Source organism: Amblyomma maculatum, chromosome 1 (genome assembly GCF_055883805.1).
Source record: "Amblyomma maculatum isolate TAMU_Amacu chromosome 1, ASM5588380v1, whole genome shotgun sequence".
In the NCBI taxonomy this organism is placed as follows: domain Eukaryota; kingdom Metazoa; phylum Arthropoda; class Arachnida; order Ixodida; family Ixodidae; genus Amblyomma; species Amblyomma maculatum.
This window is the reverse complement of record NC_139344.1, coordinates 212,799,757-212,826,309: the sequence shown is the minus strand read 5'-3', so window position 1 is coordinate 212,826,309 and position 26,553 is coordinate 212,799,757. Positions and strand designations below refer to the sequence as shown.

Sequence of the window (26,553 nt, the reverse complement as noted above, 5' to 3'; positions counted from 1 at the left end):
CAGCAATGAGGAGAGTCGAAGAGAAGCTGCATGGGGCGTCGCGTGCAAAAATTTAGTGAGAGGTTTGTGAGCCTGCACACGAGCCATCTTTTTCGGGATTCAAGTGTCATCTCAGGTTGGACTCCGTGCCTTATAGTAATTGGAACGAAAACTATCATTATAGCAGCCAATTATTTTTATACGTTTTGGCGTATGCTTACTGTCGTATACCGTGGCTACTGAGCTAATAAAGGGGGAAAATGGCGGTGGTTTAGCCATAGCTAAGAGGAAGTTTTGCTTGGTAAAGCTAAGAGCAGTCTCACTCTAAATATGCTTAGTTAGGCATATAAGGCTTAGCCAAGCCTAATGAAGCATAATTAGGCTTAGGAAGGTGTAATTGCGGCCAGTGCGTGTTCTGACAACATGTACTATACAGTATTCATCTTAGAGACCTTTAGCTAGGACTACTGGCACACTCAATTAGGCTTCGACTCCTCTAGACTTCATTTCCTAACTTATATTTAGCGCATATTTATTACTGTTAATTAGGTATAATTTTAGTTGACCTTGACATTGACCTGGACATTGGCCCATAAGGTTTTAACGTTTCAAAACGACTCAGGATACGAGGGACGCCGTAATGGAAGGCTTTAGAAATTTCGACCAATTGGGGTTGTATAACCGGTACTGACATCGCACAGCACACAGACATCTAGCTTTCCTCGCCCATGAAAGGCGGCTGGTGCGGCCGGGATTTGATCTCGCGTCTTGGGATTCAGCAGTTGGACGCCATAAACCAGAGCCCTCGCGGCTGGGCCTTTTTTGCTAAAGGGGAAGCATCACCTCGTTTTGGTTCTTTCCGCTCTCGGTCACCGCACTATCGCTCGCTGGGCAATTTCCAACCCATATGTACAACAAAAATAGAAGGGTTGGTTAAGCCATCCCATTCCCTTTTTTTTGTTATCTTTCTTTTTCTCAGCCTACCCTAACGAACGTCTTCGACAGCGGCAGCAGGGCACATGTTGTTTCTAGTATTCTCCCAAATTGTGGGCCGGTAAGATGTTCGATGTAAACGGGCTGCGTGGCATATACCATGCGATCGGTCCATATATACAAGCCCACTGCAAACATCCAGTAAGATCGAGCAGAGATATGATGCTATACACGAGGCTCAGCTGGTTCCCCTTTGTGTCTATCATGAGTAGGGCCGAGGGGAGATATTTGCAGTTGTTTCCCTCATTGTGATTGATTCATTTCTTGCCTTATTCGTGCGGAACGGGCCCTCATTGAGTGGGCTGTTAATGCGGGAGCCGGGCAAGTGCGGCACGATTAATGATCTCAGCATGGCAAGGTATACACGTGTCCACAAACATGCTTTTCCGCACTGGATAGTGCTATGGGCGTCTTAATATGAGGCACGGCTCCTCAGATCGGCCATACTTCCGAATGCGGCAGCAGAGATTAACGCCGGCTTGCGTCAGAGAGGTTTGAGAGCGCAAAACATGGCAAGTATATGTATATATATATATATATATATATATATATATATATATATATATATACAGTATATATATAAAAATAGCTTTCGCCTGTCTAATCTTATTGTTTTTGCTGTGATTATGCATTCATACACACAAGCACAGCACGGCTTACATTGGGAAACGCTGCATTCACCCTGCCCCGTTTTTTTTTTTTTTTTGCCTGCCCAACTACGTTGGAGGTAAGTGATTTGAACCAGCACATGCGTGTGAAAAATCGAACAAAATACATACACATTTTTTAATTAAGGCAGCGCTGTCAGTTACAACCTCATCGCTTAAATTCTCTAGGCCGAGTGCATAACACCAAAACGAGTGGATCATAACAGACAGTCGGTGTGTTTACTACCCTGCCGTTAACAATCACTCTTCAATAAAGATATTGTTCAAGGATAACATCAGGCTTTTAGGCAGGCCGCACAGCCATTTTACCTCACCTGACTGCTTTTTTAAGGTCCTGGTTCTGAAGTCATGACCCGAATGCACAATGCAAAAGTATTGAAACATACGCCAAAGTGTCACACCTCAGTTCTTCCATGCTCACTGGCTGAGCGTCTCTTATTCTGGGCATTCACTGCCCTGGGTTACTTCTTATTCTTCCCCTCCTTCTCTATGCTTGGCAGCCTCTCTTGGCTGCTACAGTGCGGGTGTTAGTGAAGATTGCAACGCTCAATATCAGTTTACCCCCATTTTGTGGAGCGCACTATACTCGAGTTCGCCGTACTGAATTAATTCCGGAGGTCCGGAAACGCATTTAGTGGGACAACCTCCAGCACGGCACGGGTCCTAGAATACGTTGCATCTTGAGACAAACAGGGACATATAGCAAAAGCGAACAGCGAAGGCTTACCGTCGGTAGTGACGGTACGGTGGCGAACGAGATCCGTCTTGTTGCCCACCATGATGATAGCTTTGTTGTCCAGGTTGTCCCAGCGGTGTATCAGGGACAGATACTCCTTGGCGATCTTCAAGCTGCTTCGACTGCAGACGTTGTAGACGACAAGGTAGGCATCCGGACGATACATGGCCGCCGGGTTGAACAGCGTCGGTGGAGTTCGCAATGCCTGGCATGGATTTCTGGTGTGCTGCAACTGGACACCGGGAAAAAGAAAATAAGCAAATGCGCCACTTTTATTCTGCATCGCGAAAAAGGTGATATCAGTGGATTGAGGCCCTCTCTGTTACAGTGCCCTTATGGCAGTCGTGATGCGCGCGATGTTTTTTAGGTGAGTGGCCTTTGCGCCAAAGCATGAGAAAAATTATGACAAAAGTTCGCGCAAATCACCGTCCAAAATAACAAGCATTGATTATTTCGAGCAGGACCTTACCAGCTCGTCTTGGTGAGCGTGTTCGATGAAGATAAGCTCCGATTCTTCTCCATTGAGGACCACCATGACCGACTTTTCATTATCTTCATCTGCGAACAAGGAACGAGAAAGAAAAAAAGAAAAGGAATTACGGGTAAGCGAGGAAGCAAGCTAAAACGTGCGGGAGAACGGCTGGAAAGGGCGAAAAAGTGAGAAACAGTCCATTAGGCACGCAAGAAAATATGTTCATAAAAATGTAACAAGCGGCTTAAGTTGACTATACATTACACAGTCAACTCGTGGGGCATCAAAGGCTGCCCGTCAATAATACTTGAGAGCAAAAACATCAAACGACAGTCAGTATTTTACTCAGCTAACGGTTCAGTGCATTTTGTTGGCATTCTATATCTTCTCATTGTTGAGTCTGAACAACAGTCGTAATTGGAGCACATACTCATAAACACATCCGACATTGATGAATGTGGAGGTAGTACATCTTGCCACTTTGTTTTGATAAACTTTCCGTGTAGATATGTAGATATATTTGAGAGAAAATAATATTTAGATACAGAGCGGCGAAAAACCACAGAGTCGAGAGACGCCTCCTCGTGTTGTTACACCATTTATATGTTCCTCTTTTGAGCGAGCGCACACGCTGAATGCATTTCTGCAGACGCAACCACAATTTCTGCAATTGCAATTACCAGGAGACTCTCGCCAACATGTACCTCAAAGCCGAAGCCATAATGCGTCTGGAATTATGTTCCAAGTTAGCTCTCTCTTTGTGCCGGACATCCAAGGCTCGAAGCTCATCTCCTCATTCAAAATCAATTTTCGGCCAAAGTCCAGCACGTAGTTCCGAGGCCAGTATCCGTAAACAAAGAGCTCGCTTCACCTTTGTTTCATTCGCGACATTCGAGGAACGAGGAGAAATGCTCTCTACAGACGGCGCCTTGTGCAAATCCGATACGTGTCTACAGAGCCTACGCCAAACACGAAAGGCGGGAGCAAGACCGACAGGGAGCGGGATTTCGCGCGCATTCCGGCGCCTGAAATGAAACGAGGGCGCGCCCCCGCATACGGGCTCCTTTGACTGTGGTTTCGGCAGCAGTGTAACGTGGGACGTCGTTCTTCCTCGGATTCATTTCCGTTTTTTGTTTGTTTGTTTGTTCCCGTCTTTTGTTTTCAGCTCGAAACACAATCATACATGGAAGGTCAGGCGCGTTACGTGGCGCCGACCAAGCACGGGCTCCGATGTGCCGAAGTGCAGCGTTTTCAGCCCAGGAAAGCGCAATAAAACTAAAACAAACAAACAAAAAAAAAAGACTTTTCCAAATGCTATTTCCAGAGCGCGATGCAATCGGCAGGTTTTTTTGTACGAGCTCTGGCCCCCGGGAAGAGCTCGGGGCTCTTATGCAGAACGTCAGCCAGACATACAAATAGAGAGGAACCACTGTTTCTGCAGCGAAAACAAGCGGCTCGAAGATGCCCGCATACGTGTTGTGCAAGGCCACGTTTATAAATCACGCGATAGCGCAGCGCTGGCCTGTGTCGGCGGTCGCGTCGCTGGGGCCAGCACCACGGCCCTCTGTAAAGCGCGCAGGCGCACATCGGAAGAAAAGCTCGGGACGGCCGCGCCGATACAAGGCATTAAATATAGTCTCGTCACGTCGCTGCTGCGGTGCTAATTTTGGAGCCTCGGTGAAGCAGAAAAGAAGGTTCTTCAGGCAGAAATAGAGGAAGCGTCGGGCCAAACACAAACATTTCACGCCGCTTTATTTTTGTCGCCCATTTTCTTTTCCCCTGTGTGCTCGCGCGCCGTGAAAATGAACAGGCGCGGCTTTTGCTGACTACACGGCCAAAGGGGGGCGGCGGAGAATACTGCTCGGTTCAAGGCTGGCCCGCACAGCATTGCGCACTGGAAACCAAAGTAGCGTCCTTGTGGCTCGAACGAAGAACACGGAGACTAACCAGAACAGTGTCCATGGGAGGAGAGAATGATGTCAGTAACTTTAAAGAAGCTGAAATAATCCTCCTGCGATGCAGCCGTTAACAAGAGTTGCAAGGAACGAACAACAATGGCTGAAAATGCAGCAATCCGGGGCCGCGCCCGGGCTTGCAGAGCGATGATAGGGAGACACGGTGCTGACTCAAATGCTGGTTCCTTTCTGTTCACACCGTCTTCGATTCGTCGAGTTTTATAGCTTCGTAATCGGTTGCTCCTCCCAACTTGCGCATGACGCGTACGTGTAGAAGCAACCCGCAATGTTTAATGCTGAAAGCCGAGGACATTGCGCGGCTGATGCAGTAAAAGATGGCGCAGACACTGACGACTCAGAACGTACAGGTGCGGGCATAAATAAACGGGGCCTGCTTTTTTGTTCAAATTAGCATCATGCCTTCAGCACTGGAGATAAAAAAACAACAATATTTGTCCAAGTGAAAGGCTACTGGCATCTACTACCGGTTCGCGCATACCACAACTGTCAGTTTTGGTTATGCAACGCGTCAAACATTTTAAAAGCAAATACCGTGCTGCGTTTACTTTTGTCCGCACCGGTACAAATTCGGTCGAAAAGTTTGGACAACTTAGTTTGCTTTTTATACGTGTAATGAGGTATATCTTGTTCGCAAAGTCCCTGTAGGAAGAAGAGGAGACGGTGTTCGCCTTTTGAGACATTCCAGTGCCTTGTGTGTCACGAATGCTGGTGACACGAGGAATAGAAGAGGCGTGTGATCCAACTCTTAGCTGCACAGTAAGGAAACTTTCTGATAAGGCCGGCAGCTGAGGCCAGAAAAGCAGCGCTCTATATTCGAGTTCGGGCCCATTTTAGACGGTGCTTAGTGATCCGGACGCAGCAGAAGCTGCTCTGACTGACGGGGCCGAACCGTGGACCGCGATAATTAAGAGAGGCGCCCCACAACAAACTTAGCCGTTGTCTTCAGCGCACGGCGATAGCGCACGAATGTCGGTCAGGGCTGTCAAGCGCGTAGGTTCCTCCGGGGCCTCGGCTCGATTGTGCCGAGCAATCAGGCGCGCTTGGAGGGCCCAGAGCGCGGCTCCTGAGACACGGCTAAGGGCGTCACCTGCCGGGGACGGCATGATGTGGGTCGGCAGCGGGATGCTCATTGTCGCATCTCAAAGGGCACCTCTTCAGGGCCGAACGCGATCCGGTTACCCATCCAGCACGGGGTTACTCGAGCAGCGGCCCCTGGCGTCTCGCCTGCGGATTCGAAGAAGGCGCTCGCGTCGAGCGCTCCGGAAATAGTTAACGCACGCCAGGGACGAAAATATGCAGAGCACTCTTAAGGCGCAAAAATGAAATGTCTGGAAGGAAACGTTTTTCGCCATGGAAGCAAATACCCCGGAAATGTATCCCCCTCAGGTAGACATCATCAAGACGATTTTGCGCGCGAGATCGGGCGCGGCCTACTCTAAGAAGCTTTGGTAGCATATACATGATAGCCTTCCTAGCATGGAGAACGGCCTTGAAAAATAGATATAAAGACTATCAGTGATTGCTGTGATTGTCCTGCCTGTCTGTCAAATATTATCATCGCAACGCTTCAGCAGCAGCCTGCTGATCAAGTTGGTGGCTCTCGCTGCGGGGATACAGCTAACTTAATGACTTGTACTTTTAATTTGGCATAAATTATGGGATTTAGCCATAGGTATACTGACAGCACGCAGAGCAACGACACTGGAATGATCGTTTAGCAGACAGAAAAAACGAAACCAAGTACTACGAAGCTAAATGAGTAATCATTAACCGTAAAGCATATTTTATCACTGTCCCTTTCAAGTTCTGTAGCTCTTCCGGCCTTGCAGAAGAAAGGAGCATAAGGACAGAAAGCCGTTTTCTTGCAACGAACAGGTCAGAGCGGTTCGCACGCACCTAGCCGCTTCTGCCTATTATCGAAAAGACAGCGAATCTTACGGGGGCGTTTGGAATCACAATAAAGCTTTCAGAAGGCGCCCACTTTCATTTCGCGATAATCAGTAATAATAACCGCAGCTTGGGCTTTGTAGACGACAGCGAAGGAGCAAAAATAAAAAGGCAGCAAGTTCGCGTTTGTTTCGCCGATCAACTTTACTGTGGACAAGGAAATAAATCGTACCGTTAGTCGTAAAAGGTATAGCGAAAGAGTAGCAACGAGACGAGTTGCTTACCGCGACTTTGCCTGTTTTACGTTAAGTGCACTAGTCTTGAGTATGACGCGCTCCTAATTGGCTCTTGGGTTCTGATGCGCAAACTTACGCTCCTGAGGACACACAAATGATGACAAAAAAAAAAAAATGTTGTGAACCGCAATCTGGAGCACTCAATGCACGTCATGCAGCACACAGAGTTTGAGCAATTATTTTAGTTGGTTTGGTTTCCGTATAGGGTTTAGCGTCCGAAAATGACACCGGCTGTGAAGGTCGCCGTAATGAAGAGTTTCGAAATTTCGGTCACCTTTCATTCTGTTAACGCGCACTGGTATCAAACACTACACGGGCGCCTTGTGTTTCGCCTGCATCCAAACCCGTCCAAACAATACCTGCTGTCCCCGTTGCCAACGAACTTTGAATAAACTCAGTTGTTTATTATTTTACTCTTATAGTATAGGCTTAGATCGTCTTTCCGATTTCAAACGAGACTCGCTGAGGATATGGAGCAATTATTTTAATTTTGTCATGAGGAAACCGCACATCCGAATAACGGCCGCCAAACACGCAACAGATACTCGGACAATACTATTCCACGTTTGTCCTCAGATTAATTTCAGAAAACCATTCGTTCTCTCAGCCGGAATGTAGTGAGCTCACGGTTATCAATACATTTGTGCGGAAGAGAGCACGAGCGTACAGTGTCGCATCATTATATGTTTTATTTTCTCTGTTTCCGCACGTCCAAAACCGACCAATTAGATATCAAGAAATTGTTTTTTAAATAATACATGTATGTCAGCTTCTTGGCGACGCGTAGAAGCAGCCTTAAGTGGACAGAAATAGTCACATTTTTATAAAACAGCCAAAACAGCTAAGGAGCTTCTGAGAAACAACTCAGAGTTCTTGTTGCTATAAAGTGCATGTAGAGACTGAGCGAGCAAAATATATGGAGCAGAAGAAGAACAGATATCTGATAAAAACACTATTCGGTTCTCAATGCTGCGTTAACGGTCGGGAACAAGTATGTAGAGAGGGAACAGGATAGTACTGGAGCAGCACCGGGCAATGCAGTAACAGCAGTAAGCCTGCAGATTGCAAAGTTGAGTCTACATTGTGGCCCATCTCGACTGCACATATCCATCGACAGCTTATATTTCCCTTGTTTATGGTGGAGATGCCAGTAATTTTCTAGCTTCCTCTTTCATATGCGCGTTCAACGTTTTCTTGCATTAATTTGCACGTTTAAAGTTCACATTACAGTTGGTCCATAAAATGTTCATCTGCGTCGCTTATTCACCTTTGCTTTTAGTGCGGATTCTCCGTCGAATAAGAATCTTGTCCGACGTTGTTTGTGCCGTCGCTCTCATTGGTTAAGCTTTTTCGTGAGGTCACAGCCATGTGGCCTTGCGCAGGTAATTCAAACTCAGGTCGGTACGACGGCTCCAACGCGCGAGTTTCTTCTCACAGGTCTTTCAAGTTCGCCAGCCAACAGGGAGAGTGATGGAGTCTACTATTGAACAATGACTTGACCATGGCCTGTTGTGATGCGTTCACATCAAAAAAAAAAAAAAAAATAATAATAATAATAAACGATTGGAGCGGTCGAAGCGGTCAGGTTCGAACCTGGACTGAACCACATGCGGCGCACGCTTTCACTCTCTATAACCAGGTTTAAGTAGGTTAAACCCACCGTGATTAAAACATATGCAATTTGACGCGGTGACTCCTAGATGGCGCCACATACCTGTGACCACTAAAGGGACTTTAGTGACCACTGCGATCAAGCACGCCGTTGCACCCAACGTTGCACCTGAGTTGATCTTGGAGGCCACGGTTAGACCTCCGCCATTCGATGCGGCGGTTCTCAGGTGGTGCAACATGTAGAGCTGAACTTCAACTCCGCGTGCTTTCGCACTATATTCGGTTTATCAGAGATATCCCCTGCCCATTTTTCTCACAATAAAGCAGCAAGAGAATGACAAAGATGGGCAGGGGCTGCCTCTGTTTAACCGACTATAGTGCGAAAGCACGAGAAGCTGCAGTGCAGCTCTCATTTTCTCTGATTCTCTTGCTGTTCTGCTTTGACCTCGCCGCGGTGGTGCCGTGGAAAAACGGCGCTCGGCTACTGTGCCGAAGGATGCGTGATCGAATCCCGGCCGCGGCGACCATGCTTTTCCATGGAAGCGAAATGCAAAGCGCCCGTGCTGTGCGATATCAGTGCACGTTAAAGAACCTCAGGCGATAGAAATTTCCGAAGCTCACCCCTACGGCGTCTCTCACAGCCTGATTCGCTTTGGGATGATAAACCCCCATAAACCAAACTTGCCTTTTGGTTTCTAACCCCTTGTGGCAATACCCGGTGAGGGCAGTGCATGGTCATTTTTCTTTATTTCTGCAGCTCTTTCAAACCTACATCTTCTTTTGCTCCTGAAATGAAAGCACGCTTTATATGGACGGCTCATGACCCATGCGAAACACGCCTCATCTTCCCGAAGGAGCCTGAGCTTGTACTCTCTTCTGAGTGGTACTCTCTTTCCATCCCTGCTTGAAACATTGACTGCACTTTCTATTATAACACTATCGTTCGAATGGGCAACGACGAACCCTGTCTTTGAAGAGTTCGGTTGCGGGGAAGCTGGCAAAATGCCTCCCTGCCATAGAGCCTGCGTCTCCTCCATCGTCGCGGAAGGCGAATGTGCTTGCAGCCCCGAAAAATAAGGCGATGACAATAAACACGGTGACAACGAGTTTGCAACATATTTAGGAACGACAATGAAGGCCACGTCTACAGCAGTTGGCCCACAAGTTAAAAAGCCATTGTGTGAACTGCATAAAACAGCGCTGCACAGGATAAGCTATGAAAAAAATCTGCAGAGAGACTTATGTCTGCTTGAGTGTATGAATGCGAAAGCTATAGTTTCGCAGGTGGGATGTTTTCGAATGAGGTTTTCGAAGATGCGCTTGCGCTCTTTCTGCTGGAATTGTATTCAAGGTTTGTGTTTGCACATTCCACGTATACTGCAATGCTTCACGCGGTGTCTAAGCGCCGTATTTGCTGAAAACCTTGGTTTGGCAGCATGCAATTTGAAGTTCACATATCCTTGGTTCGAATTCCTGTCGTGATGCCTCAAAATGTACTAGCAGATGTATGCCATATGCAACGAGAAAGCGTACGACACCAGCGGAAACTCTGCACGACAAACGATTGCATCACAAGTTTGATGCGGAAGTCCGGAAAGATGGAGCCGCCAGGAGGACTGTCAGTAATTGGTATATATACTGACGAATGACAGTGTATACGATTGTCTGAAGAGGTGATGGCCTCGGTCACTGATGGTTCTGGATGCATCTTAGTGATGCATCGTGAATTCTCGGCTTGCTGTGTGCGTTATATAGATGCTTGACGATGACATCCATTTTTCTTCCTCTGCTTATATGACGTATTTTGTTTTGCCAATCTCTCGGGCCCGAACGCTGTCGACTACTCACGTAATGGAAGATGTAATGAGCTCGCACTAAAAACACTCAGGTGGCGTTCGAGAACGCCCTGGCCATTTTTATAGGTATGCATGTTGTTCTCATCGTGATTGTGAAATCGTGGTTAGAATCGTGCAAGGGGATCATAGGCCGAGCTGACGAAATGTATCTCACGAGTGATTCGTGGCCAGTACAGACCGCTGCCCTTGGCAGTCCCAATAGCTCGTCATTCGGCAGCAATCACTCCGCCCAATCCCGTGCAGTTCTGACGGGAGAACAGTTGCTATTGCGTGGTCGCTAAATCTCTTGCACAAGCTAGTAGCTACCTTTTCACTTTCGCAATACAGGGAAAAATAAAAAAAAAGATTTCACCTTACATCAGTGCAGACAATGCAACGCATAAAAACGCATTACGCTGTGTTTCCCTCTTTCGTATCCGTAACGTCCTTAAAATGGTTTCATCAGGAATGAAAAGAAAGATGCCTCTCAGATATTTCGCAGAAAGCTTGCAATTTAGAACTTTATTTATTTGAAGTGCAGGTCCTTCCACCCTAGGGTACCTTTGATTTAAACTTCCGCCAACAGAAATTAAAAGCTAACGGTTTAATTTTGTTGTACGTTACCTTTTCATGTTCGGAAATGGAGTTACTGGAAAGCGGTCTTTATCTAGAGAACTCAAATAAAAAAAATATACAAAGCAAAACCTGAGCGAAATAAAATCCAGTAGTTACGTTAGGTCGCATTAACCGTTAGCTCGACGCGGACACACGCGCCGACTTGTTTGCTGCTGCTGATGCGATCGCTCGATGAGAGCCATGTTCATCGCTCGAAGCACAGCGCCAGAATAGAATCTATCGGTTGCTGCGTTTCTAAAACGCAAGTGCGATTTCTTTCACTTTTCAGCGCTTCCTTTTAACGGTCTCGTTGAGTGCCGTGAGCCACGGTTGCAAGGAAGTCGAAATGTGTACCGAAGAAGACCCGCACGAAAAGCCTCCACTCGCTATAAACGGGAGTGGTGTAAAGCGCGAAGCGTAAAAAGAGATTTTTTTTTTTTTTGTTCCTCAAGTACATAAAGGTCGCCGAATAGCGCGGATAACGAGAAAGTGGCGCCGTTTCTGAGAAGCTGAGCTCTTCCCGCGGAGCATCTCTCGTCCGTCTCGAGCGTCAGCACCTTTCTACCAGATGGGGGGAAGGCCAAGTAAGTAGCAATAGCGGCCGAGTTAAAACGGTTTCGGAAAAATACCCGACAAAGGTGCGCGAAAGTATAAACGATCCAATAGTGACGGGCCCCGGGTGCGCGCTGTCTGCGAGCCGCAGATACAGAACGGTCCCCAGAGAGCGTGGTTCAGCTCACGTCTTTCTCTCCGGCGGGCACACACGCACGAACGCGGGCAGGGCCGTGTACGGCTGCAATCGCAACCCGCCACTACGGCGGCCGCAACGGGGAGCATCGAGTCGGGTTTCGGGAATACCGACGCCGGCCTTTAGGAAGCAACGAGGAAATTTAATTTCGTACGAATTTTCAGCACCACAGCGCATTTCCACAGGCGAATGAATAAGGCGCAGTTCAATCGGAGGCCCGTCAGTGGGATCCGGTGTCTCCGATCAGGCTTTGCATGTGGGCGCAAGCGAGCCGGCATTGGGGTGCGCAGAATGCACGCACTGGGAGCCGCGTCAGCGCTTTCGTGACGCTCGCATTCGATCTTTGAGGGCTGCTGATCATGGTTCCAAGGTTAGGTTATCATACGGGGCTTTCGAAAGCACGCTTTTGAAATTGCGAGCCAGAGGAGGGACCAGTTAGCTGCGATATTAAAAATGCGTAATTTGCCTAGAGGCATATGAAGCATCCACCGAGATGGGAATTATCTCTGACGACATTTATGTGTTCATTTCCTCTTCAGTGACATGTCAGTATGGGTTTTAAAGACGGAGAACGTTCAAGAGTCCTCTCCTTTTGTGTGTGTGTGCGTGAGCCGATAGCCAAGATGTCGTTATTTGTGATCCCTCGGAACTCTGATTGAGAAACGGTCCTGACAATGAAAAGGCGTATATAGAAGGAAATGGAGCTACAGGTTGTATACGAGCGAATTAGTTTCCGTATTTGTTCTCTGTTCCACGCTGTTGACGCCCCTTGTGTATTCCGCAGCCGTCGTGGATTGATTTGATCACTGAGAGACGTTGTTCTTTACCCAAGGTCTAAGATGCAAACTTTGTGTCGTACTCTAAGCGTTATAAGCCGTACTCTCTAGTCGAGCCCTTGTTCTCAGAGTTCGATTGTGTGACTCGATGCATTTGTTCCGTTATTATTTGTAGATTATGAAGAGTTGTTCAGTAAGTAAACAAGGTGGTAGTTTGTAGTTTGTGGGGTTTAACGTCCCAAAGTAACTCCAGGCTATGAGAGACGCCATAGTGAAGGACTCCGGAAATTTCGACCACCTGGGGTTCTTTAACGAGCACTGACATCGCACAGCACACGGGCGCCTTGCTTTTCGCCTCCATCGAAAAGCGGCCGCCGAGGCCGGGATTCGATCCCGCGTCTTTGGGAACAGTAGTCGAGCGCCGTAGCCACTGCGCCACCCCGGCGGGGTAGTAAGTAAAAGAAATCGTTCAATGGTCGTTTCACCTAGACTATTTTTACTCAAATACTTCCTAGCAATTTGCCGGCACATCGACGTAAGTATGCGAAATTGATAACTTGTTAAAAAAAATGCAGCAAGCCTAGATACCGGGGAAACATTTGTATTAATCCTCAGTAGATGTAAGAACTTGTTGACATTCTACGTCTAAAGAAATTCAACTCCGTAAATACACACCGGCAATATCAAGACACAGCGAATTGAAGAACGCTGAAGGTGCAGTTTACGCCCGTTTGCAACCACCTTCAGGCTATTATAAGAAATGTTGTAATCCTGGTTTTAAACCGCCCAATCAACGACATAGATCACCCCTTTTTGTTGCGACAATCCGGCGTTTTTAGCGGCATAACAGATGCGCGTTTACGAGCTTCACGAATAACCTAAAGAGGCTATCCGGACGTGGACACACAGCGACAGAAACGAAAATTTGTAATAAATATGCAGTATCTCAAATCTAGCCAGTCATCTTTAATTATTATAATTTACACTGTGCACGAGCAGATCATCAATAATGCTTGCTATAGCGTTTTCAAGAGATAAAAAGGCACACACGTCATACATGGAAGCTCAATTTATGGCCATATTGGCCCTGTTAACAGCACCGTCATATCTAATTGGGAATAATGTGTTCGTGCTTCAGCGTACATTATTTAAGACCTCCAGCGGCCATTTCCCGAGGCGCAGCTATGCGCAATGTCTGCTTAATGACATATTATCGATTCTCAGCGCCCCACTGAGTCGGACTTTACAAAGCGCACATCGCAACAATACGTAACCAAATTAATAAAAGTAAGGGTACAAACGCTTTATGAGCGCCTTTGAGAGAGTTCAAGGTTCCGGAGAAATTATTTTCCTTGTAAACAATCACGAACCATGCGCATGCAAAGAAAAAAAAAAGTGCTCGAAAGAGTTTAATGTCAAGCCCAGACGAAGACAAGTCTTCTCGTCGAAACGTTAGCTATATAGTGCACTGAGGCTTCCTCCTCAGCCGTTGTTCATTTTGATTTGTGTTCGACAAGAACTCCATCTTCCTGCCCTTTCTCTACCATAATAATAATAATAATAATAATAATAATAATAATAATAATAATAATAATAATAATAATAATAATAATAATAATAATAATAATAATAATAATAATAATAATAATAATAATAATAAAAACCTCCAAAAAGAGTCATGTTTATCGCTCCCAATTAACACTTATATTTTGGAATCTTTGTTGATTTAATAATCAACAAGCCTTGATCACTTTCGACATCAGCGCCGCCAGCAGACAGGCAGGAATCGTCAACCGCATCTGAAGATTCTCCGTGCAAAAAGAAATGCTTGCCGACACCGAATGTCAACGACTTCGGACGCGATCAATTCGCAGCTGCGCTGTTTTAATTTATTTTATTTATTTATTTATGAATACTGCAATCCCATGCGGGATTTTAGCAGGGTGGGATACATCCTTATAGACAATAACATAGGCAACAACAACAAGAATACAAAGTTCAATAAGAGGCGGAAACAACAAACAAAGTAAGTCATGGCAAAACAGATGGTTGTAATGATTACACAAAACCGGACAGATTAAGGCGTGAACAAAATAAGTTTACAGATGGCTGTGAAACAGTGTCATTGTCTAATTTATTCCATTCGGTGATAGTCCTGGGAAAGAAAGAATATTTGAAGCAGTTATTGCGAGTGGAATAAGGAGCTATTGTTAGGGCGTGTCTTTGTCTTGTGGCATATCCTGTAGAGAAAGAAATTATATGTGACACGTCAACTTTGTAATCACCCTTTATCAACTGAAATAGAAATTTTAGGCGCAGTGCTCTGTTCCTTTCGGTAAGAGAAGGAAGTTTGGCCTTTGCTAAAAGTGTTGTCATTGAGGTGCGCCCAAAGCTATTGTAAATAAAACGGACTGCCCTCTTCTGCAAATTTTCAATCATATTGGTGTGTTTTTGTGTATAGGGATACCAGATAATAGAGGCGTATTCTATGCTTGGAAGGACAATGGTTTTATAAGCCATTAACCGGACAGCGGGTGTGGATAGTTTTAATGCTCGTCTTAGAAAAAAGAGTTTTTGATTAGCATTACTTTCTACGTATTTAATATGATTTGTCCAGCTAAGATCTTTTGAAATCCAAAGACCGAGGTATTTAAACTGCTCAACTTCAGATAGAAAAATATTCCGGGCTGAATACCTGAAATGAAGAGGGTTCTTTTTATGGGTTATTTTCATAAATACTGTTTTCTCAAAATTAACCTCCATTTGCCATTCTTCACACCATGAAACAGCTCTTTGAAATGATTCATTTAGCTTTAACTGATCATTAGCGCTGTTAATTTCAGAATAAATGACGCAATCGTCGGCGTACAGGTTAATCTTAACATCAATGTTATTTGTAATATCATTGAGAAAAATCAAGAATAAAAGAGGTCCAATAACAGAGCCTTGCGGCACGCCGGAGTCAACTGAAACCTTCGAAGAACTCAGATTCTTAAAAGAAACATATTGTTGTCTGTTCGAAAGATAGCAAGAGATCCAATTAATGAGCTGTGGGTTTGCTAATATTTTATCTAACTTAAATAGTAACTTTTTATGTGAAACTTTGTCAAAAGCTTTTGCAAAGTCCATAAAGATTGCATCGATTTGTTTACCTGAATTTATTGTAGCTGCGAAATCATGTACGGTAATAGCTAACTGTGAGGACGTGGAAAAACCTCTTCTGAAACCATGTTGAGCGCTTGATAGAATGTTGTACTTGTCAAGAAATTCAGAAATATGTTTGTGTATTATATGCTCAAGAAGCTTACATGATGTTGAAGTTAATGAAATGGGGCGGTAATTTGTAATTTGATTTTTCTTACCACTCTTATGGAGAGGCTTTATTTTTGCTGTTCTCCAGTCTCTTGGAACCTGACTGTCACACAAAGACTTAGAGAACAAAGCACATAAATACTTTGAAGTCCAGGGAGCATAACGTTTCAGAAAATCATTGGGAATGCCATCTGGCCCGGGTGATTTTTTAACCTCTAGATTTAAAAGTAGATTGAGTATGCCTTGTTCAGTGATGTTAATGTCATGTATTGGTGGATATGAATTATAGAAGTTTGATAGATTGCCATTGTCTTTAGTGAAAACAGACTTGAAATGGGAATTAAAAGCACTTGCAATTTGACAACCATCTTCACATTCAACACCATTAATTTCAAACACTTCATTCGTTCTACATGTAGGTGTAATCAGCCTCCAGAATCTCTCGGGGGACGATGAAATGAAATTGGGAAGTTTTACACCATAGTATTGATGTTTGTCAAAAGCTACTTGTGTCTTTAGCTGAAAAGAAATTTCAGAAATTTTCTTCAGTAGTGCAGGTAGATCCTTAGCAGTACCTTTCTTATGCTTTAAACGCTTAAGTTGCCTTTTCAGTTGCAAAGTCCCACGAGAAATCCAAGGGTTCCGACTTTTCTTTTTTAAAATTTGAGGAACAAAACGATCAATGCAATGGTTTATGAGGCACTTAAATCTTTCCCACAAAACATGAATATCATCGGTGTTGTTCAAAAAGGACTCAAACTCAAAAGATAGCATATCTATTATTGACACATCATCTGCACGCGAGAAATTGGGCACGGATATTTTCATAGGCTGCTTACGTAGAGAGACATCGGAAAGCGTTAATAACACAGCCTGGTGATCTGAAATACCAGGGAGAACTTCACAGGTGCTGTTTGTTCCAATTGCTCCACTTATGAAGAATATATCGAGTATTGATCTCGAGTTAGTTGTTATTCTCGTAAAATTTTCAACGACTTGAAGTAGATCAAACTCAAACGCTATGTCTATCATCATTTCGCCACATTTATCTCCCCGAACATTTTGTGAGAAGGAAAGCCAGTCTACGTATGGCAGGTTAAAATCTCCGGCCAAAATAATCCGATCACCAGGCTTCACATGTTCAATCATATAGTTTCTAAGACCATCTAGTACTTCAGGGTACTTCAGACCATCTAGTAATGCAGGAATGCGTTTAACGGCTAAATTTCTAACAACCATTGTCCGTCACTGTTCCGTCCACCAAGGCTACAGGAAAACTGCCGTAGTGAGGCGAAGATGAGTTTCAAGAATAATCAAGTGCTTCTGTTCTATGTATGACTTTAAAAAATATTACCCAGGGAAGCAGTACTAACTGTGAACGGACTTTTTAAAATTATCAACCCCAATGAAAAATTGGGAAGGCGTTAGATGGCATTCTGGGAGAGTTTCTAGCGTGTGTGTTCCGGAGCATTAAATATAAATTGTTTTATAGGAAAAGGAAGGGCGCAGTATCTGGACACACCACTGTGTAAGAAAAGTGAGGAAGGCGGGATTCAAAGAAGAGAGAGAGAGAGAGAGAAAGAGCTGCCGTAGTAGAGGGCTCCGGAATAATTTAAAACGCCTAGGTATTTTTAACGCGCACTGACATCGCACAGCACATGGACGCGTTTGTGTTTCGCCGCAGTCGAAACGCGGAAGTTGAGACAAGAATCACGGGGGCACTCGCGAAAAAGCCGGAGCACTGCGCTGGCACCGGACGTTTCCCTAGTCTCCGGCGACTTTAACGTCGACGCTAGTCACAGCGACATCATGTGCTAGCTACTCGAGGTCATAATTGTTAGCAATCCACTTCAAGCCACTACCAAAAGTGCATCTTGCATTGATTACATATTTGCACGACACGTCGATTAAACCGACATAAACTATGTGTCTTCTTTACCACATGTCGTTACTCGCTGTCGTGCGTGACAGAAAAGAGCATACACGTGATTAAACGTTTCCTCAGAAACTGCGCTTCGTTTATGGAAACACGGACATGAGTGAGGTTGAACAATCTACGCATAACACGGATTATGCCGCCAATATTTATTTTCTCCTTTTTTTCATTTCCGCCGCCGTTTAACTAACGTCCGCGTGGTCTGTTAGCGAAAGCATTCTCTCCGACGTTCTGCGCTCTCTTGCCTTGAAATGCGCAGCGACCGCGCACTGAGTCGATGGCACGCATTTTCTGCGTCCGCTTTTGTGGGAAGGAAAAAAAAAAAGAGAATAAAACAAAGGGCATCTCATTCACTGCAGCCAATGCGTCCGCTTGCATATAGACAAAGGAAAAAGGAAGAATCCTCTGCCATGATCAATAGGCTTGCTGCCGGAAAGACATCCCGCACTACGGCCGCTCTCCAACCCCTGTGTGTTTCTGCGTCGAATGAGGCGGGACAGACCGAGTGACACCGAATCTATTCATTGCCAAAGGTCAACCCGACGGCAGCCCAGATTGGCCAGCGCACGGCAATCAGCGAGAGAGCTTTTCGATTTGTTCGGAGTAATTAGCTTGCTCTCTATCGAGTTGCCGGCCACCTGTCTCCCAGAGCAAGAAACAAAACGGCGCCGATGCTGTGGGGGTAGGGATTCTCGGGGCTTTCCCTTAAAGGCGCGTAATCCCCGGGAGGATTTAGGGAGCATTAGGTTGCCGAAGCCAACACAAGCCTCACATCGTGCGCGCAGAGGATTACAGGAAGGGCGGGCCTTTGTTAAGCTGCGAGCCGGATTGGAGAAGAACTTATGAAACAGAAAATCGGTCGGCGGCCCAAAATAACTGAGCAGTGTTTTTGAACGTTCCGAGGCATATAGCCCATATCAATGTCACACACACATAAAAATGTTGAGATAAAGCGAAAGTGAAAACAGGGACGAGAAAAAACAGACTATCACAGTTTATTCAAGGAACATCCTGTAGATGGACACACGGTCAATTAGAGGTATATTATACCCACTATCAAACGTGTGTTCGAAGTGCTGTGCCCTCGTCCGTGGAGCAGTGCGTGTTAATGGACAGGCCCCGGCACCCTCTTCGCGCTTCGCCGGGAGAACTCGCCGCCTGCCTGCGCCCAGAGGGAGCCCCCCCCCCCCCCCCCCCCCCCCACCCCTTCCGGCGGGCTCCCTCACCCTCCTCTAGTTCTGGGAAGCAAGCCCCATCCACATCTCCAGCCTCCGTTCCCTCCGTTCTTCGCCCGGCAGTTCGGCTTACGCCTCGGCTGACGCTGGTCGCACCCTCTTGTCTGGCGAATAAAGTTAACAGTTTAGCAGTAGCGCGTACGTCTCCCTACATCGACGACGCGCAAACACGACAGAACGATAGGAAGACTTTCTTAAATACCCCATGCAACATAATAGCCCTATTTTGCGCATTGAAATTTTTCAAGCTTCCGATTACCGGAACGTTTGGTATTTAGAGCGACACACCGAGGTTCTTCAAGTGGCCTGATATCACTCGCGGATTTTTTTTTTCTTTTTTCTTTCTTTCTTTTTTCTCTTTTTTTTTTTTTTTTTTTTTTTTTTTTTTTGCACTGAGGCTGGTCGTCTACGTGACTTTGGGTGCGTTCTGGGAGCGCTAGCGCCGTGGAACGCGTGATGGGGTGATCGTGGGGTGAGCCTGGGTGTTTCTTGTGAGCATTTTCCACTCCACATTACTGTTATGCGGTGAAGATTACCCAACTGAAGAATATAGCGGCGGCCTTCGTCTAGAGTGCTTTGCTCGCTCACTTTCAACGACTTTGAGGAAAGGAACTGTACTTCAGTGAGGTTATTCTATTTATAGTGTACCAGTAACGCGACGAGATAAGCCGTGTTACGATAGGCAGGGGCTAGTTCCAAGTACCGTCCGCTGCGCGGCTTCGATGTAAACCAGACTAGGTTAGCAATGAATAGCGAGCACTGCTCAGCCAACGCGCCAGCACGCTGCAAGTAACTGGAGGAGGCGTGAGCGTGTGATAAATGTACCGCTTGAACCTCGCTACAACAAAACTGACGGGGCGCGTGGAAAGTTTCATTACAGCGAAATTTTGTTTGTGGCGAAATCAAGTCACCTTTATTTCAACATTGCAGAGATTATAGGGGCGCAGCTAGATAGTCTAACAAAGGCTGGACGAGGGGCCCCTCGTCAGCCAAAAAACACTGTTAGATTGGACTACACAGCCAAAAAAATCCATTTATTTACAAAGGTGTGTCAGCTGCTTCAGCGTTATTATATATATATATATATATATATATATATATATATATATATATATATATATATATATATATATATATATATATATATATATATATATATTTGCCATGAGCGCTGTGGAGATTTTTATACCCAGGGAGCTACTACATCGCAATGTGATCGTCGTGGGCACTGATTAAACTCCGGATCTCAAGAAATGTGTCCCTCGCTGACGGTGGTGCTACAAGGATACGGATTGATTGCGGCTTTTGCTTGGAACCAGCCCAATCGTGACCATGACGATCATCATGTGTCTCTGATTGCGTGGGTCAGTGAGGGCACGTACCAATTCAAGCAAACGTTTTTAGTGCAGCGAAGTGGCTTACGGAAGTGCACAGATTGCGGGTGATATGCTTATTTCATTGCTAAATGCAGTTTTAAATTCTTCTGTCACTATTAGCAAGAATTTAGTCGTAATGGAAACGCGGCCAAAAAATGGTTCATTGTGGTGAAAAAAGGGTTTCATTCGTTTCTATGAGAGCTGACGAGGAATGGGAAATATTTCGGTGAAGCGAAAATTTTACTGAATCGATGTTTGTTGTAGCGGGATTCGACGGTATTCTTGTTCCTGGGTTATGGATAAGCTTATGTATTGCCATTTCTATACATCCAATTATTACCACACCAAATTATTTCGCGATGTCATTCAAGTTTCTTTATATCCGGGTTCAATTATAATTTCTTTTAACTTTCCCACAATTAACATTCCGTTAGCAGGTTAGCAGCACGGAAGACCCTTTCTGCTATTTGTCGACAAAGGCGTATAATTTGCGAGCAAAACAATTTTAGTCCTCTAAGAGCCCTATTAACGCGTTTCAAAAGCGCAAGGAAGTTGAAATGAAACATAACGTCCGTGCTTGAAAAGGGGAACTCTTGTGTATCCTGCATTAGTAGACAAAGCCGCACATTTCGACCGTGCAAAAGGTAGCCTTATACGTTCGAGCGTGAATCACACAAGAAACTGGCAGAGATGGAAACCTCGGCCGTGGGATGCAAACTGCATGCACGCCAACTCCATCAGCAGGTAAACTAGGTTTCAGGAGCCAAGCCCGGGGTTTAGCCCCCGGGGCGAGGCAGCGAGCGCGGTTGGAGGAGGCGCGGAAAACGCGGCGCGAAAAGGAGCTTGTTTTATAGGTCACCCAACTTTGAAGGTCACGGTGCGGCTCGCTAAGCGTGAGTCGGCTTTGGCCCCTGATGAAAGATGCGCTCCGCTGAGCAGCTGTAGCGTATACGCTGGCTGTCTGTTGTTTAGGCCTAATTTTAGAGCGCTGGGTGCCGACAGCTGCCGCGCGGTGCTCCGAGCCCCTGGCCGCCGTGGCGAGACGACGAGCGGCTCTCGCCCTGTGAGCCGGGAGTCAATCGGCACGCCATCGAACTCCTCTCCCAGCTCCGGATGTGCTCGGTTCTGGCAGCTGCGCACTCCGGGCGCTTAAAGACGCCAGCAAGCACACGCAGTACACGCCACCGTAACACAAAGTTAAAACAAAAACGACATAGAAAAAACAAACAAGCGATACACTGCCGCGAAATTCGCCAGGGTTGGAAGCGCGAGAAGACACAGAAGGAAGGAAAAAAGATGCTTAACCACGACAGTGTCTCTCGGTTAACAACACCGCTCTGGACAGATGGTAGAAGTTGATTTAAACAGAGAAATGGAGATTGAAGCGGGCATCTAGGACAGCACTCGAGATAAAAAAAAAAAAAAAAAAAAAGTTATCGAGAGTTATTTATTATTTTACTTACTCCCGTACGGCATGTACAAGGCGTACGAACTCCGTTCGTATTGCATCTTTATTTTTTTTCTATGTCACACGCGTCACATGAAGAGAGCAGATTTGAGTTATCTAATGAGGCGTGGGGCAGGCGATGTGAAGGTTGCCGATGTCTGCTCTCGCGGTGATTTTAAATGAAATAAGAACTGGTGGATGCTCGAAGTTGTGCAGGAAACCTGCCAGGCAGCCAGCAGCGCTGTTGAGGCTGCTTACCTTGCTGTTCGCATATTTCTTCTTTTCTTTTTTTTTTTTTTTTACCAAAGGCTGAGCAAGCCTCCCTATACATGTCACATTCCTTCTCTTCAACAGGCTTGAGTCAATACAAGTTCTGCAGCGGTTGCCACCTAACGGGAACTTCAGATAGCGGAAACGCAATTATCCGAATATTCCATGGATCGCGGCTTCAGTTGGAGACCCAACTAATTTCCAGTACGAAAAGTCGAGAAGACCCCATAACTGTGCGCTTCGATAAGATTGCATCACTACGTGTTGTAAGAGCTGGCTTGTTTCGTCAGTTCTCCTGTCTACTACGCTAATACCCTGCATATTGCCCATTAACCTGACATCGCACCGGGCTTCCGCAATACGAAGTTTGTAGATTGGCTGAAGTTTTCGACCAAACGGGCGAGAAAGAAAATAGAAACTAAATGCCTGCCTTTATTAAAAACGCCGATGTGGTTGCATGCCGAGAAGTTATAACTCGAATGCATGAGTGTGGAAGGAGCGCTGCCCTATCTTATTCTTCTTTTTCCTCGGAATCATGGCCGTTTACCGAACGACACATCCGCTCATGAGAATCGTGCTATTTTAAGAGATTTTTTTTTTTATCCCTAAAGCCGTTCTCGTTAAACTAGCAGGGTCCGCTTTAAAATGACACGGCTTTTTTGTCTTTTATCTTTTTGTTTTCCGCTGCTCCTCCCGGCCCTTTGCTTTTATAGTGCCAAGTTTTCATGCACCATTCGCGCCATAGCGATTGCTGCTCAAAGCAAGAATGCAAAAGTTTATAACGAAAGAAATAAAACTGGGGATATTGCAAACGCCTTCACGGCGCATAGTTTCACAGGGCTCAAATGTCAGAAAAAAATATTAACTTGAAACATTTTTATTTTCTTTTTTTTTTTTTTCACAAAAAGATGCCACTGCGCGTGTTAACGCTCAGTGGCATCACGATGCCGTGCGCTCAGTTTACTTTTTCTATAGCTTGAAGTTTTAGTGCGCGTCATCACATAAATTGCTAAAGGAACGTGTTGCTCTGAAGCAAGCAAAAGGAAAAAAAAAAAAGAAATGCGGCTCTATCGACAGAGAGCATTTCTTTCCTTCATTGCTATAACCGAACATCGGACTAGGGTATCACTGGGCTCCTCTGCCCCTTCCCAGTACATTTGCTTTACGACGAGGTAATTCAATACAGACTTAAGGCGAACCATATGTTTTATGTAAGTTCTAGTTGTCCGTGTAAGTCCTTTAGCCTGCCTTATTTCCAAGAAAACTTGTTCCCCCATGTTACAAGCAAACAGCAAAAACATTACGACAGACTGTTGAGCAAGCCTAAGCCATTCCAAGCGCGATTCTGCAGTGCTCCAGATGAGGGGGGAGGTAGAGAACAAGAAACTGTAGTGAGTTAGAGGGAAAGCATTTTTTGTTTATATTACATAGTTCACCGTTTCGTTGCAACATGCAATGGCCAGACAGTGCTCCTGTAATCCTTATTTAATGCCTCGAACACGCTTAGCTATCTTGGTTGTTTCTTTCTCTATAAGTCGGGGCTTCGAAGCAGGGAAGATTTAAATTGTAGCAGGTTTGCTTCTTTTTATTCGTGGCTGCATCCGTCGTCGCAAACTTTTCCGTCGCTTTCCCGCTGACTCAACGAAACAGGATGGGACAGCAACAGGCGGTACGTGCGACGCTCTTAACGTCGCTCATATTTAATTTCGCCGTGACCTAAGCTCATTAACCAAAGCTCGTTAGCCACGGGTTCGGTTAATGGCCTCTCTCTACTGCACACGTGCGGCAAAGGGTGATGCTAAAAGGCAGACGTGCGAAGTGTTTTGGGCCACAGAAGACCTTTCGGAGACTAGGAAGGTGGAATGCGGGGTGCGCTTTTAAAAGCCGCTGAAACATAAAAACGCTGTTGCTTTGGCTACTGGTTAATTATGACACTATTTCGCAGCTGGCGTTGCAGAGTCCTTTCAAGGACGAAGAAAAACAACTTTTTTGTTCCATCACTTCGTTTTATACACATCGGACGGATATCGGAAAATGCTGGCTGCCGTAAGCAGAGGGCCAACAGGAGGAACCATTCGTCTCAAAGGTAACACATGCGCCTGAATATTATCCAATCGGTCAAAGAAAGAAAAATAAAGGGATATATATATATATATATATATATATATATATATATATATATATATATATATATAGAGAGAGAGAGAGAGAGAGAGAGAGAGAGACACTGCGAGGTATTTCATCACAGCAGTTTTCTCTCAGTCTCGGACAAGGGCATCAAGCGTCAGCCAAACGTAGGTCTATTCATGGTGTGTGCATAGTATAGGAAGCAGTCCCCTGCAACTTGAGTCTGCAGTACATAACCCTGCGCAAGCGGAAAGCGGCAACGAACGTCCCTGAAGAGGGCGGTGTCTGCAAGGGGCCAACTGTCACCAGGGCACGTGTCAGGCTGCAGGTGCCCAGCCCGGCCGTGGATGGAGATGTGAGCTGCTCAACGGGGCACGAACCGCGTGGCGCAAGATGGCACCTGCCGCCAAGGAAGTGCGGCAGCGCCCGGACTGCGCGCAAACAGGCCGGGAGCTGCTGTCAAGGACCAATGCCCTGTTTATAAACAAATGCCAGGCTAGTCTTGGCAGTGGCTCCCGACGACCCGAGCCTGCCAACGCCCTCTTTTGATGAGTCACCGGGTCGCCACTACTGAGGCAGCGCGGTGGCGGAGTTGTGCTTGTCTTTTATACGCTGCTCGCGACTGGCGCCCCCTGCCAGGCAGTGATGTATAAAATGGTGTCTCGTCACTCTCAGGAACCGAAAGGGCGCACCGAACCCCCAACTCTTCGTGTGCCAGCTCACACAGGACTGCTCTATCCCTGAGCAGACACTGAGAGCGACAACTTATTTCCAGTGGCGAAACAGCCGCGAAAGTGGCAGGCTCTCATCGGAACACGCACCGTGGTGCGGCGAGTGTTTCTTGTAACGGCCAAGCAACCACGTGTCGAGGATGTTGTTGTGCATCAAGCATGACTGAAAGCCGCGAGGCCTGCCAGCCAAAACCACCAAAGTGGCCTTCTATATTAGTCGTTACAACGATAATATAAACAAGGTTTACCTCCAGAGTGGTGTGAAAATTTTCCGCTAACTGGACTCCGCGGTCGACTCTTACTGGCTGCGCGAAAAACAGTTTTTGAGATCTATCCATTAAGAAATTGCCCGCAAGCTTAGGGGCGGGTTTAGGGAAAGCGACCGATGCACCCGGTATCCAAGCCAGATACTTTCCATGGGAAAATAGAATTGTTACTGAATTTTACACGGCAAAAGGTGTTCATGCAATGCAATATGCGCATGTTAAAATGAAAAGATAAACAGAGCTGAGCAGGGCGGAGTACGAAAGCAAGGTCTGAAAAGCAGGTGTTTGAGATGGTTTCGCAGGGCTTCCATGAAAGAAAGATATAGAAATCATCCAGCTAAGGAACTTTATTCGCTTTGGCGTTCGCTATATTTTACTTTGCTGAGGAGCCCACGCGTTTTCTTGCCGTCGACAGCACCATGTGACACAGCGCATCGCGAGGCAGTGCAGTGAATGCACGTTACTGAAAGCAAACATGTTCTTAGTTTTTTTTATTCACACATCCCTGCAGCATATACTCAACCGAGTGCGGCATTAGGCAGCTGGAGAAATACGTTTTAAGCGGGTTCGAATGAGTATGGGATAATCGTATCAAGCTGAAAGCCTTTCTAGGCTTTATGGAACAAAATGCCGTGCTCGTAGAGTTGCGCGCGAGATGTGCGTGGGATATATGAGCGTCGTATCTGTGCATCGGATCTGTGCGCTGATGTGTAACTTGTCAATCATCCTGATGACGTCATCAGAAAAATAAAAATACTGTCTCTAATCGAACCTCCATTCCTCGGATTCCCGGCCGAGCGCTTTAACCAAATGCGCCACGCCTGACGCCTGGGATCGTGAAACGCACATCATAATTCTTCTTGTCTACCGCGAGGATGATAGGAGCGATGACAGTGACGCTGTAATTAGTGATAATGACAATGATGACAGTAGCAATGATAATGGCAGTACATTTAGTTGATAATGATAGTGAGGGCAAATGTGATCAACAGTGTGCAGCAGAATCCGGCTTTCGGATTTCTGCAGTGTAGATTCCACAGTCTCGAATATTTTTTCCGCACCATCTAATGCGTTCCTCAAGAGACCTTGTTCAGTATGTTCGCAAAAACAGTGTACGTAACTGGCACTCTGCTCTAGCAGGGTGGTCTTTCCCACTTTATCTTTGTTCGAAATTTTCATCAAAACTTGGCACCAGCTTTTCTTGAATTATGAGCTATATGATGTTTCGCAGCGCATAAGAAACTTCGGCTATCACGCGCCA

At 45.8% G+C, this 26,553-nt stretch overlaps 1 protein-coding gene across 1 annotated transcript in view; it reads right to left on the bottom strand.

Annotated features, from left to right (window-relative positions):
- The window catches only part of LOC146205542 (uncharacterized), a 59,592-nt gene that overhangs the window by 4,574 nt on the left and 28,465 nt on the right, over positions 1-26,553 (bottom strand). The window contains exons 2-3 of the mRNA XM_084590253.1: positions 2,846-2,934; positions 2,368-2,608 (exon numbers count right to left, since the gene is read on the bottom strand). Of these exons, the coding sequence (XP_084446379.1) occupies positions 2,368-2,608; positions 2,846-2,934 (330 nt within the window). The remainder of the gene's footprint in view (positions 1-2,367; positions 2,609-2,845; positions 2,935-26,553) is intronic.